The sequence below is a fragment of the Octodon degus genome, unplaced genomic scaffold (genome assembly GCF_000260255.1).
Source record: "Octodon degus isolate 3935 unplaced genomic scaffold, OctDeg1.0 scaffold00056, whole genome shotgun sequence".
In the NCBI taxonomy this organism is placed as follows: domain Eukaryota; kingdom Metazoa; phylum Chordata; class Mammalia; order Rodentia; family Octodontidae; genus Octodon; species Octodon degus.
Window position 1 is genome coordinate 8,153,814 of NW_004524632.1, and position 12,133 is coordinate 8,165,946.

Here is a 12,133-nt window from a genome sequence, read left to right on the forward strand (position 1 = left end):
CGCGGTCCCTGTGCTTCGCTAAGTTTGTTCTAAGTAGGTGCTTTAGACCACTGAGCCATCTCACCAGCCCAGTGTGCAACTTTTTTTTTCTTTTGGTGATACCAGGGATCAAACTCAGGACCTTGAGCTTGCCAGGCAAGCACTTATTCCAATGAGCTATCTCCCAGCCCAGTAGTATACAACTTTTTTTTTTTTGGTGCCTGGGTCCTTTAGCAAGGCAAGAGATAAACTAGGTGTCAGCAGGGAGGACGCGGCCCACAGGGGTGGGGGGGGGCGCAGGATAACCAAGGCACACAGAAGTCCTAATCTGCTGAAGATGGCATTAGGAGATAAACGGCCAGGCATCTTCAGCCACCTAAGCCCAGCTCAGCCTGTGGCCAAGCTGGAGACCGGCAGGGGAGTGGGGCCAGAGTGTGGTCACTTTCATTATAGAAGGATTGATCCTTTCCCCAGGGATAAGGAACTCTCTTATCTTAACAGATAGCCATAGAGAAAGCACTTCCTTCTTGGTCCTGTAAAAGTACTTTCGTGAATCATCACTGGCCACTCTTTTCCTGGTCCCCTGTTGACTGTTCTGACTTTTGGCCTTTTTTTTTTTTTTTTTTGCTTTTGTGCCGGGAATGGGACTGGGACTCGGACCTTGCACTTGCCACGCAGGTGCTTGTGCTGCTCACTGGCTCTTACTGTCTAGATAAACTCTCCTCGTCCATCCGAGATATCCTTCTTCACCACCACAAAATACAGCCCGACTTTCACATGACAGCAGTGCCCTTTGCCCGGATCGCGGGCACCCGGCCGGCCAGCCGCCCCCTCCGTGCCTCTCCCTGCAAGGCGCCGCACCGTGGAGAGGTGGCCAGATAGCTGTCTGCTAAGTTTGGGTCCGTTTAGTCTTGGCCTCGACTAAGCGTCTGGGTAGGATGTCCCGGCCCTCCTTCCCTCCAGGATACTGGAATCTGTCGCCCTACGCTCCCCAGGCTCACTGTGCAAGGGTCAGAGCCCAGAACGAGGCAGGAAGGGGCCCGAAGGAAACCAGGCGGAGGGCCACAGGGGTAAAGCTGCGGCCACAGAAAGCCAGGCGACCGCCGGCAGCAAGACCACAGCAAAATCAGGCACCAGGCCAGGGAGAGACATCGGGAATTATGCCAGATGCTCAGAGGTTTGTGGGTCACAGAGAAACCGGGCCACGCCGGGAGAGGAAGTCAGGCTTCAGAACAAACCAACGTCACTGTGATTCCTAAGCCAGGGAGCGGCGCCGCCGCCCAGGGAAGCCAGGCGCGGGTCACCCCGGCCGCAGGCGGCCCTCTCCCGCTCCCCTCCCCGTCTTCCACCGCACCCAGCTCACTTGAGCTGCTGAGTGATGAGCTCCTCGTCGTTGAGGTAGCGCAGCCGCTCCTCTTCCACCAGGGTGCGCTGTCGCTGCAGCGGGTCCTCCTGCCGCCTGGCCGCCTCCGACACGCGCATGCTCAGCTCCGCCTCCGTGCGCTTCAGCAGCGCGCGCACCGACTCCTGGTTTTGGAGCTGCAGGCGCGAGGGCGGATATGTGGACCCGGCTAGGAGAGAGCGAGCTCCACTGGGCCGGACAGAGGGGGGCCGAGGTGGTGGTGGTGGGGGTGTCAAGGGGAAGTTCTGGGGTACTAGAGGCGAGAGAGAGTAATGGGAATACGGGAACCCTAGTACGACCCTCCTGACTGTGCCTGATTGTGTTTGGCTGTAGCTCGGAGCGTCCTGAATTTGGGGGTCGAGCCTGAGAAGAAGGGCTCAGCACTGGAGCTACAGTTTGGGGCGATCCGAGCCCAGAGGTGGGCAGGATTTTACCAGTGGCCCAGATGGTCACTGTCCGCCCCCTCCCCAGCTTGTCTCTGCGCATTATCTTCACCTGATGAGGAGCGGGCACAGCAGTGCCAGGCTCCTGACAGGTGGGACCATCTGCCAGGCGGGGTGAGGCAGACTGGCGGGGCTTAGGAAGGAGGAGGCCAACTCAAGGAATACTGTTAGGCTGTAGGAACGACGGATGGATAAGTGAGGGGGAGGGGCGAGGGATTCCGCAGGAGCCTCGGAGGGGGGAGGGGCGGGGTTGCAGGAGGCGTCGGGGCGGGGCGTGCAGGCAGGGGCGGTACCTGGAGCTTGCGCAGCTGCTGCAGCTGGCCGCGCAAGTCGCTGGCGCTGTTCTGCAGGCCGCGCAGGTGCAGCTGCATTTGCAGACGGCTGACCGCGGTGGGCTTCTCCGCAGGGGCGCCGCCGGCCGAGGGTGCGGGAGGGCCGGACACCGGGGTAGCCCCGCTACTGCGGCTGCCTGATCCGCACGCTGCAGAGGGACATTGAGGATGGGAGAAGTGAAACAAAAAATAAGCCCAAGAGGGGCCAAGGCAGATTTTAGCCCCTCTTTACCTCCATTCTATAGCCAGAGACACTTGACTGTGACTCTCTGCGCTAACTGCGGTGCAAGGCACCAGGCAGTGACAACTTGAACTAAGAGGACTTCTCCACTGAAAGCCCACTGATGCCGTGACTGTTCCATACCCACTTTATAGCCTGGAAAACTGAAGCTCAGAGAAAGGAAAGGCAGTGTCACTCACGTGCTGAGGGTGTGGCTGCCCCGTTGGAGCCCTCAATCTTCTCACTGGTACAGGGAAAGAAAATGGCCATCAGGGTGTCCAGGCCGGCCCCAGACCATCAAAGTGGAGATGTCATCTCCAGGTCCCATAGAAGCAAGGGACTCACGGTCACACAGTGACACACAGAGCTGAGCTATGAGCTGCTAAGGCCCACTCTCTACTCCAGCCCCAGGCCCGGGCAGTGGCGTTCTTGAAGAGGGGCTCACCTGGGGGTCTCAGGCTCCGAGCCCCGAAGGAGAGCGCTCTGCACCAGGCCCGTGAGGCTCGCAATCTGCTTCTCCATGGCTTCCATGCGCTCCCTAGGGAGGACGAGGTGCTGAGCAGCCCTTCCTGTGCCTGGGGCCCTCCTGCCCAGCCTAGGTCTCCTAGAGTTGGGGACCACAGCAAACACCCTTCCACTCCCAGCTGCCAGCACACAAAGGGATCCGGGCCTAAGGACCAAGCCCTTGTGTCCCCATGGCACATGGCTCCCATGCAGCTCTCCCTGCTCCTCGCAGCCCCTACACCTTTCCCCCACCTCCTTTCCTAAGCCATCCCAAAGTGCCAGCAGAAATCCACCCCTCCCCCCACAGGCAAATGCAAGAATTTCTTGGTGTTCTCCCTTGAGAAGAACTGGCAAGAGAACCCATTGTGCAGCTGGATGACTTCTTGGGGGAAGGGAGCAGGCAGAGTCTTGCCCCAGGCTGGCCTGGAACTTGCATCGATCCTCCTGCCTCAGCTTCCCTAGTGCTGGGATTGCAGGCATGCGCCCACACCTGGCACTCTCCCTGTTCCGTGCCAGCACCCCTCTCCAGTGCACTTCAGCTCTCCCTGTGCTGGACAGCTCTAGGGCTGCCAAGACCTTGTCCTCCCTGGAGAGACACTACAGAGGACCTGCTAGGCCCTTTATCCACTGGCAGGGAAACTGAGGCCTGGGTAACAAATGCAAACCCAAGTTTCTAGAGCCCAGAGTCAGTGTCTGGGATCCTCTTACTCACCCCTACAAGACTTGCAGATGGCAGGGAAACAGCATTGTGTAGCTTGCCAAGTCCTCCCTGCTCCATCCCAAATGTCAGGTCTACCAAGGACCCAGCGACCTCTGAGCCCAGGAACCGCATCCGTAGGCCAAGACCCTGGCGATGCCTGCTCCCCTACACACACCACACTTCGTCTTGTATACTCACCTGGTCTCCGCGTCCTTGGCTGGCACTGGTGGCCCGAAACCCACAAGGGCGCGCTCCCCGGGCCCGGGAAAGAGCTCGGCTGGGGGCACGCCGGCTCCAGAGGCGCCTCCGGTGCCGCTACGCGTCTTGGCCCCGGGGCTTTCGGCGAAGACGGACGAGGAGCCCGAGTCCTTGCGGAAGGACTGGCGCACGGGTGAGCCGCGGCTGGGCGGGCCTGAGTAGGGGCTGTGGGGTGGCGGAGGTCCGCCGGGGGGCGCGCCCACGTCTGCCAGCTTCTGTGGAGACGAGGGCGGCAGGCGAAAGCCGTATCCGTCCCCGTAGAGCGCGCCGCCGCTGGCCGCTGCCTTGTAGAGAGAGTCCTCCAGGTCGGACTGCAGAGCAGCGGCAGAGTAGGTGCTGAGCGAGCGCACCGATCCGCGCTTGTACAGCCCTCCTGGGCCGGGGAAGGCGAAGGGTTCGCCGGCAGCCGCCAGGCTCAGGCGGCCCTCATGCAGCAGCCCGTAGGGGTCGGCGTACAGCCCCTCGCCCTTCACCAGCATCATGCCGCCCGCCTTGCCGGCCAGGTCCTCGTCCGGCTTCACGTCGCGCCGCTCTAGGATGGCGCTGGGGCTGGGGCTCACGCCCTGCGCCCCAGACGGCGCCGCCCCCGGGGCGCCTCCCAGCCGCTCTGCCGCGTGGTGCACCGGGCTGCCGGCGTAGGAGGGCGGGCGCCCCCCGGCGGCGTAGGACAGGCGCGAGCGCGAAGGCGACCCAGACGGCAGCCCCGGGGGCGGCGAGCTGGACGCCAGGTGCTGGGCGGGCGACAGGTTGTTGAGACGCCGCGTGGGCGACGACTCCCGCGACGCGTACACCATCTCCCTCTGCGCGGAAGACAGCCCAACACCCCATGGGTGGGTCACAGAAGGGTCCCTGCTGTTTGCTTGCACCCCACCCCACCCCGGTCTGTTCTTTTACATCTGGGGCCCTTTCTCATCAGAGTTCCTGGCATGGAGACAGGCATCGACATGGGTCACCCTTAACCCGCCGTGGTGGGCTGGGCAGGGGAGGAGGTACCTCGAGGAGAGACCTATTGAAGAACTTCCAGGATGGGGACAGGGAGACAGGGAGGGCTCCTCCGGTACCCCAGTTAGCAGTTAGCCCTCTGCCTCTATTCCCCATGGCCCCTCTCCTGAGCCCCCAACCTCCGCATGTACCCCACCTGTCTGGACCCACTCCCCCAATCTCCCCAGCGCCCTGGGCATCCCCAGCTGTACCCGGAGGTCCCCGTTGGTGAGGTGGGATCCAGGGAAGGCAGCATATAGCGGCTCCTTCCTGTAGATCTTGATAATACTGCGGTCTTGGATGTCCCTGGGGGACAGAGGAGGGTGCAGAGGGTCACCACATGTCCCCCACATTGTGGAGAAGCAGCTGCCTCAGGCAGAGAGATGAGGGACCAGGATCCCCAACTCTTCCTAAGTCCTTTGGGCAGCCTGCCATTCCCACACACAGCAGCCCTCACCCACTGGGCCCAGCTCCTCCGCCTCAGACTTTTCTGGTTAACCTGGGCCGGCGGGGGAGGGGGGGTTGGAGAAGGGGGGGCTCGCAGGGAGTTGGGAGGAGTGTGGGACGCCCACCCATCCCCGGCGCTGCACCCACCGAACGTCCTCCAGCTCGTAGAAGACGTTGCGCGCCTCGTCCTTGATGAGGATGGCGGTGTTGGGAGACTTGAGCATGCCCATGGTAAGCTTCTGCGGGAACATGTGCGCGATGAGGGCGTGCAGCGTGTCCAGGCTGCTGACCTCGTGCGTGATGTGCACGCGCCGCGTCTCCTCCCCGAACTGCAGGAACAGCACCCCTGCGAAGGACACACGGTGCGGGCTCTCACGACCGCCGCCGCCACGCCGCCCGCCGGGGGAGCGAGGGGGGTTCTCGGGAGCTGCTTCCGTCCCACAGCGGCAGGGTCTGAGGCCCGACGCCGCCCCCGAGTGGAGGTGAACCCAGGCGCTCCGCATGTTGCCGGCGGCCCCTCAACCCACTCGAGCCAGAGCCCAGACCGGGCCGCGGGATTGAGTCGGGCAGAACCAGCAGGGACGAGGACAGTGAGCGCCTGGGAGGCAGATGGAGCAGAGTTAGAGAAGGGAGGCCTGGAGCGGAGAAAAGGGCGCCGCAGGGTTAGAGTGAAGGCAGAGAGAAGGGCTGGGGAAGGGACGGTCAGGGATGGCCGGGGAGAGAGCGAGGGGAGGAGGTTTCGAGGGCCGGGAGACCGAGCGCTGGGCCAGGGGGAGGCGCGGGGCCGGGCGGGACAGCGACGCGGAGGCGGAGCCTTGGCGGAGGCGGGCGCACAGGTTGCGCAGTACCTGGCGAGCGCAGCTTGGTCTGGCTGGCGGAGCGGGAGAGGGGCAGGCTCTGGCGGAAGCGGTTCATCCTGCTGAAGCCCAGGGGCAGCTCGGCCTCCGACATGGTCTCCAGTGACTCAGCCGAGGCGTAGGACAGCTTGGCTGCCTGGTCCGCCAGCCCGGGCTGGGCTCCCTGAGTGTGGCGCGAGCTGCGGGTCTGCAGGGCAGGGCAGAGCGAGAGGGGCCAAGCCTGAGCCCTGCTTTGCTCAGCCAAGGACAGCTAACAGGAAGCCAGCCTGCCTCTCTTTCTCTCTCTCTCTCCCTCCCTCCCAGGAGGACTCCTGCTTTCAGACTCGCTGTGTGCCTGCAGGGCCGTCTCCCCACGGCTCTGGACCTGGGCCCTGGCCTCCCCGGGACACCCAGCAGGTGAGCACTGGGCAACGGACTCGAGCACCCCAGGAAGCCAGTCAAGAAACCATCTGAGCGGGCACCATGGGCATGCCTGCTATTTTAAGCTTCCAAAGAACAACACCAACACAAATTTGTCACCGAGGTGAGCAGCAGAATCGTTGAGCAAATTGGGGCATTAGTTCCAGACATTAATTAAGCGGCGGGTTTATGAGCGGCGAATTTATTAAGAAATGGGGTGGGGAGCAGAAAGAAGGGCCCAGGGAGAAAGCAAAGAGAGCAAAGAATGCTGGGGCCCTGGTGCTGGGAGGTGTGGGCCTCATGGAGCTGGCACCTGGCATGGACAGTGTCCTTGATTCACCATGACCAGGACAACCAGCCCAGACCCCTTGCAGCCAGCAGACTACCTGCCTAGCCCAGTGTGCACGCAGAGTCCACTGTGGTACACAGGAGCGCATGGCATGCGTGCCAGGCTCTGGGCCTTCCCTGCCAGGCACAAGCTGCCACACAGCCAGCCAGGCCCCAGCACGACACCCCTTCCCTGAGGGTACAGCTGAGGGTGAGGTCTGGCTTGGTGGAGGACGGTGTCCTGGGACAACTCCATGCTCTGTCTTGCTGGACACTTCTTCAAGGGAGAGAACTAATGGGTAAGATCTGCCCCATTCCGTGTTACACATATCAAATCCATTTGTGTAGTATATATACACTTATTGTCACAAAAAGGAGGTTGCACCAGGCATGGTGGTGCAAGCCTATAATCCCAGCACTCTGGAGGCTGAAGCAGGAGGATTACCATGAGTTCGAGGCCAGCCTGGGCTACAAAGTGAGTTCGAGGCCAGCATGGATTACCTATTGAGACCCTGTCTCAAAAAAAAAAGAAAGAAAGAAAGAAAGAAAGAAAGAAAGAAAGAAAGAAAAAGCACCATGTTGCCCAATTGTATTTTTCTGTAAATTGTCTATTTTGAAGAACAAATCACTCAAAACCATTAACATTAGCTAGCTCTGAGCTGAAAGAGCTTTCTTTCTTTCTTTTTTTAGTACAGGGTCTCACTACATAGATCAGACTCATAGTGATCCTCCTATATACAGCCTCCCAATTGCTGGGATTACAGGCATGTGCCACCACGCCCAGTTCAATCGCCATTTAGCATGGCCCAGGGAGGGATCGAACCCCGGCCCCCACATCTGCCTAAGCAGGTGCAGAGCTTTCATTTTTAACTTTATACATTTCTCTACAAAATTGAGCGACTTGTCCACAATCAGAATATATTACTTTTATAATTTAAAAAAGACAGCAATAAAAAAGTATCTCTAAAAAGGAATAATTTATTCTCCTCTTCAGCTCTCTATTTCCCCAAATCCTGATTAACCCTAATTAATCTCTATCTTCCTATTAACTCAATTTAATGTTCGAATTGGATTAGCACTCTTGAAAAGAGAACATCTTTCTCCAGTTGGCATTATGCCCAGATGTCCCCAAGGTGGCCTTGAGGGCCTTTGGACATAGAAGGTTAGAGTTGGGGTCATCACAGGGCTTCCAGCTTCAAGTACAGTGCCTTGCAGTGGGTGACAGGTGCCTTAAAAGGAAGGGGCAGCATCGGAAGCAGCCCCCTTCTTTTTTTTGAGACAAGGTCTCACTATGTAGGGTAGGTTGGCCTTGAACTCACTTATGTAGCCCAGGCTGGTCTCAAACTCAGAAATCCTCCTGCCTCAGCCTCCTGAGTGCAGGGATGACAGGTGTACACCACCACACCCACATCTTACTGTCAACTCTGTGAATGGTGGTAAGCCCTGTGGCACTGTGGGGAACCAGAGCAGGGCTGGTGGTCCTGGCGTTGCCAGGCAACTGAAAGGTCAGTGTTTCTCAGCCTGGTGAATTAGGCCACTAGCAAAGATGAAGAGTGGCTGGCAGCCATAGTGCTGGACAGCAGACACAAGGGAGAATTGGCTGGGGTGGAGTGGGGTGGGGTGAAGCAGAAGAGGCCACTGTGGATGGGCCCCCAGAAGAGCTCCCCAAAGACAGCAGGGCTGTGTGGAGCCAGTGAGCATGGTCACAGGTGTCTCAGCAAGACCAGTGAGCTGGCTCAAGGTCAGGCAGAGGGGACCGCGGATGAGATGGTCACAGTAGGACCTGCAGATACCAAAGACCAGCTGCAGACTGGGGCTGTGGGGAGACTTGGGAGCGTAGAAAAACACCCCACAATCACTGAGGTAAACACTGCAGGCTGAGGCCTGGGGTCCAAGAAGTTTTACAAGCTGCCATGGTGATTGTAGTTTTAGAACCCTGTCAGCACCCCGATTCTGACAGCTCCCTGCAAGCCTAGGGCCAGCCTTTTCTCACCTTTTTCTATCCTTATGACAACTCTATGGTGCAGGCATTGTTCTGCTTTACAGAGAAGAAACTGAGACCAGGAAGATTATGGAAGTTGCCCTGAGTTCCCTGGCTACTTGGCAGCAGACCGGACTTTACCACCAGGCCCACGCACTTAACCAGTACTACACAGCCCCTCCGTCCTCCCCAGGGACTGTGCCTGACTCAGGATCCTACGACTCCATGATTCCCTGACTCACAAGTGCTCTGGAACATGCGTGCAAAGGAGACCTACGGAGTCTGGAAGGGGTGCCCACCCTGCTGTGATGCCTGGGACCCCGGAGCTAGAGACTCCAGGATTCAAGCAGCAGTCGAACTTGTTCCACCCGGTTCTGAGCCCAGAATGTGGAGAGGATGGGCGAGATGCCTGAGAGGGAGGGGCAGACAGCACCTAGCGCTGGATAATCCAAGCTCTCCCAAGGAGGCAAGAAGTCCCCAGCCCTGGCTTAAAGGTTTAGGGTACAGGGCTGTGTGTCCTGCCTGACACTGAGCAGGTCCCCCATATAGGCACAGCTCTGCCTCAGAGGCAGCAGTCTCCCTAGTTGAGGGAAACAGCAGGCAGCCTTCTTGCTCCAAAATACCCCTTGGGGCTACAGAAACTTGGGGAAGGAGCATCTCCAATCTAGATCTCCAGCAGGTGTGGCCCAAACTGCCCTCTGGGTCCCAAGCCCCTGGCAGCCGAGCCCAGAGTCCCGACGCAGCAGCCATAGCCTGCAGCCCAAGGCCCACCGCCCGCACCAGAGGGGGCCCGTGCAGACGCACACCCCGGTGCCAAGCATGTGCAAGGGAGGTGGGGAGGGGACACATGCAGTTGCCATGGCAGCAGAAGCATCTCACACTGACCTTGAAACTCCAGTAGTTTGGCTGCTGATGGAAATAAGAGAAGAGATGGTTATGAGGGGGCCAGGAGGGGGCAGGGCAAGGCAAGACCCTCAGAGCTCAGTGCTCAGCCCTGGCTGGTGGACCCTCCACCCTCCCAGGAGCAGGAAGGAAACGCTGCATGGGATTTCCTGTTCTCCACTGAGACCTGGTCACCCAGGTGTCCCCAGGATGGTAAGGTTCTAAGCCTACCGGTGGGAGCAGGAGAGAATATTCCAGATGTCGACAGCCAAATTCCAGCTAATAGAAAGGCATGGGTAGGAAAGGGCACAGACAGCCATGAAGCAGAGAACCCACACAAGTCCAAAGAAGAGCAATGATACAGCAAGGTTCTGGGGTCAGAGGTGATGGCAGCTGGTTATGGCTGGCTGGGGAAATTTCCCAAAAAAGATGGCATTTGAGCCAGGTCTTGTGTAAGTGGCTGGGGATAGAGGACAGTTGCAATCAGCAGAAGGGACAGCATGGTGTGAGGGATGTCCCAAGTCCAGCTGGGGTGGCACAACCTGCGAGGAGGAGGCTGGGCTTTTGAAGGGTGCTGAGCCAGAGTCCCAGGAGGTTGGGGGAGGGGCAGAGAGCCAGTGACAGGATGAGAACGGGACCGTAGGCCTGGGGCAGGGGCAGGTAGACAGCAACACCCTCCACCCTGGACAAGAAACGGAGATGTGGGCAGCCGAGGGAGTTAGGGCTTGGCCAGCCCAAAGCCCACAGCCGGAAAGCTGTCGGAGGAGTGGCCTTGCGCCCCCGCCATGCCCTTACGATGGAGGACGGAGCTTCCTGCTCAGTAACCTGGGGTTGCCCTGCATCCCAAGACCAACAGGCCCTTACAGATGGCCAGAGACAAAGAAGGGGCAGCCCTGAGGCCAGGCTGTTTCTTGGCAAAGCTGAGGGCACCCTGCTGACCGGTGCCAGCCTCAGCAGGAGGACAAGGGCAGCAGATGGCTCAGCTCTGGGGTGCCTGGCACCAGCACACAAGATTCCTCAGGCCTCATAGCCCCTGGCAGAGGACAGGGACGTCAGAGGTTCCTGATGGGAGGATGCCACGTTAGTGGGTACTGTGCCACCGAGTGTTTTCATAGCAGGGGAGGTGGAAAGGGGTTGAGTGGGGGGCACTGAGGGTGGAGGCTTTGCCTGAAGGATGGAGGTGACACAGGGCAGGGGCTGAGATAGAGCAGTTCACCTGCCAGGGTTGCCCACACCAGTGCCACAATCCATGTCTCCACCAAGCACTGGATCCAAAACATGAAGAAATTGCTACATGCTAGGCAGGAGAAGCAGGCAACTAAGTCTGTACCCCAGCCAAGGCTGGAGTCATCTATGGACAGAGGCCACCACCGGGGGTGCCAGGGGGTGCTAACAGGCTCCAGCCACAGCTTCTGGTGGCCTTGGAGGGGAGGGTTGCAGAGGGAGTGGACACACAGGGTTGGCAGAGCCAGGTTGAAGGCACTGGAAGGTTTCCAATGGGAGCCACCGCTGCAGGGAGGACCCTGCGCCATCACCCACCTATGCCATCTTACAGGCCACCCTCAGGTACCCACAGAGTGGCGCACACTCACAGCAGCACAACACAGCCACCTGCAGAGATGGTCTCCCTAACAGCCCAGAAACCCAGGGACACTAGTGACCCATGCACACGCGCACCCCAGGGCCTGACTTGAGGACATGTGTGCTCTCAAGGGTACTGCCCCCAGTCCCAGAACAGAGGCCCTGGGGCCGCTTACACGCACCCTTAACGCGGCCCAGTGTCAGACACCTAAAGGATCAGCTGCAGGGCACGCTCAGAAGGGCATGCGGTGCACACTCACAGCCTCAGGAAAAGCGCTTCCTCTCCCTCCTAGCTGGGCCAGGGCACCTGCAGCCACCTCTGTTGACCCAGGCCTATGATGTCCTGCACATCATATGTCAAGGAGGTGATTCCCTGGATCCAAACAGGCCGAAGTTGCCCCTCTCTCCAGGTCAGCACAGAGGTCCACTACCCTGTGCAGGTGACTGGAAACCCCTGAGAGGGGGTCACGAGCAGGACCCGGATACAGCCACAGCAGCTGGCCCTCCTCCTGGACCAAGGGTCCAAGCCTGTGCCCATGCAGTCACCTGGCAGGGATGGGTCACAAACAGAGCCCAAGAAGGAGGGTAGGGTGGCATCAGTGTCACTGCAAAGGCCCATCAAGCCCCAGGGAAAGCACAGATGGAAGAGATGCCAAATGTGTACTGCTGGAACGGGCCATCTGAGGGACACGGATCAAATCCCTGGGGCCTCTGGCTCAGCCCTGCCCTCAGTCAGAAAGCGGGGAGCAAGCTACTTCCACACCCGCCTCCCAGGAATCAGGCCCATGGTCTCCTGGCAACTCCTTGTCCCCAAAGCAGGAGTTGCAGGGAAGAGGCCGC

The 12,133-nt window shown here is 59.6% G+C and overlaps 1 protein-coding gene across 7 annotated transcripts in view; it reads right to left on the minus strand.

The window, feature by feature from the left end:
• Window positions 1-12,133, minus strand: part of Srcin1 (SRC kinase signaling inhibitor 1) — a 58,219-nt gene that overhangs the window by 19,390 nt on the left and 26,696 nt on the right. For 4 of the 7 annotated variants that reach the window (XM_023718056.1, XM_023718058.1, XM_023718053.1 and 1 more), the window contains 9 exons: window positions 9,716-9,739; window positions 6,115-6,310; window positions 5,414-5,612; window positions 5,032-5,125; window positions 3,779-4,638; window positions 2,822-2,914; window positions 2,577-2,620; window positions 2,118-2,305; window positions 1,343-1,518 (listed from right to left, as the gene is read on the minus strand). In XM_023718056.1, coding sequence (XP_023573824.1) covers window positions 1,343-1,518; window positions 2,118-2,305; window positions 2,577-2,620; window positions 2,822-2,914; window positions 3,779-4,638; window positions 5,032-5,125; window positions 5,414-5,612; window positions 6,115-6,310; window positions 9,716-9,739 — 1,874 coding nt within the window. The remainder of the gene's footprint in view (window positions 1-1,342; window positions 1,519-2,117; window positions 2,306-2,576; window positions 2,621-2,821; window positions 2,915-3,778; window positions 4,639-5,031; window positions 5,126-5,413; window positions 5,613-6,114; window positions 6,311-9,715; window positions 9,740-12,133) is intronic. The other 3 variants (XM_023718057.1, XM_023718055.1, XM_023718054.1) reach the window with 2 other exon arrangements.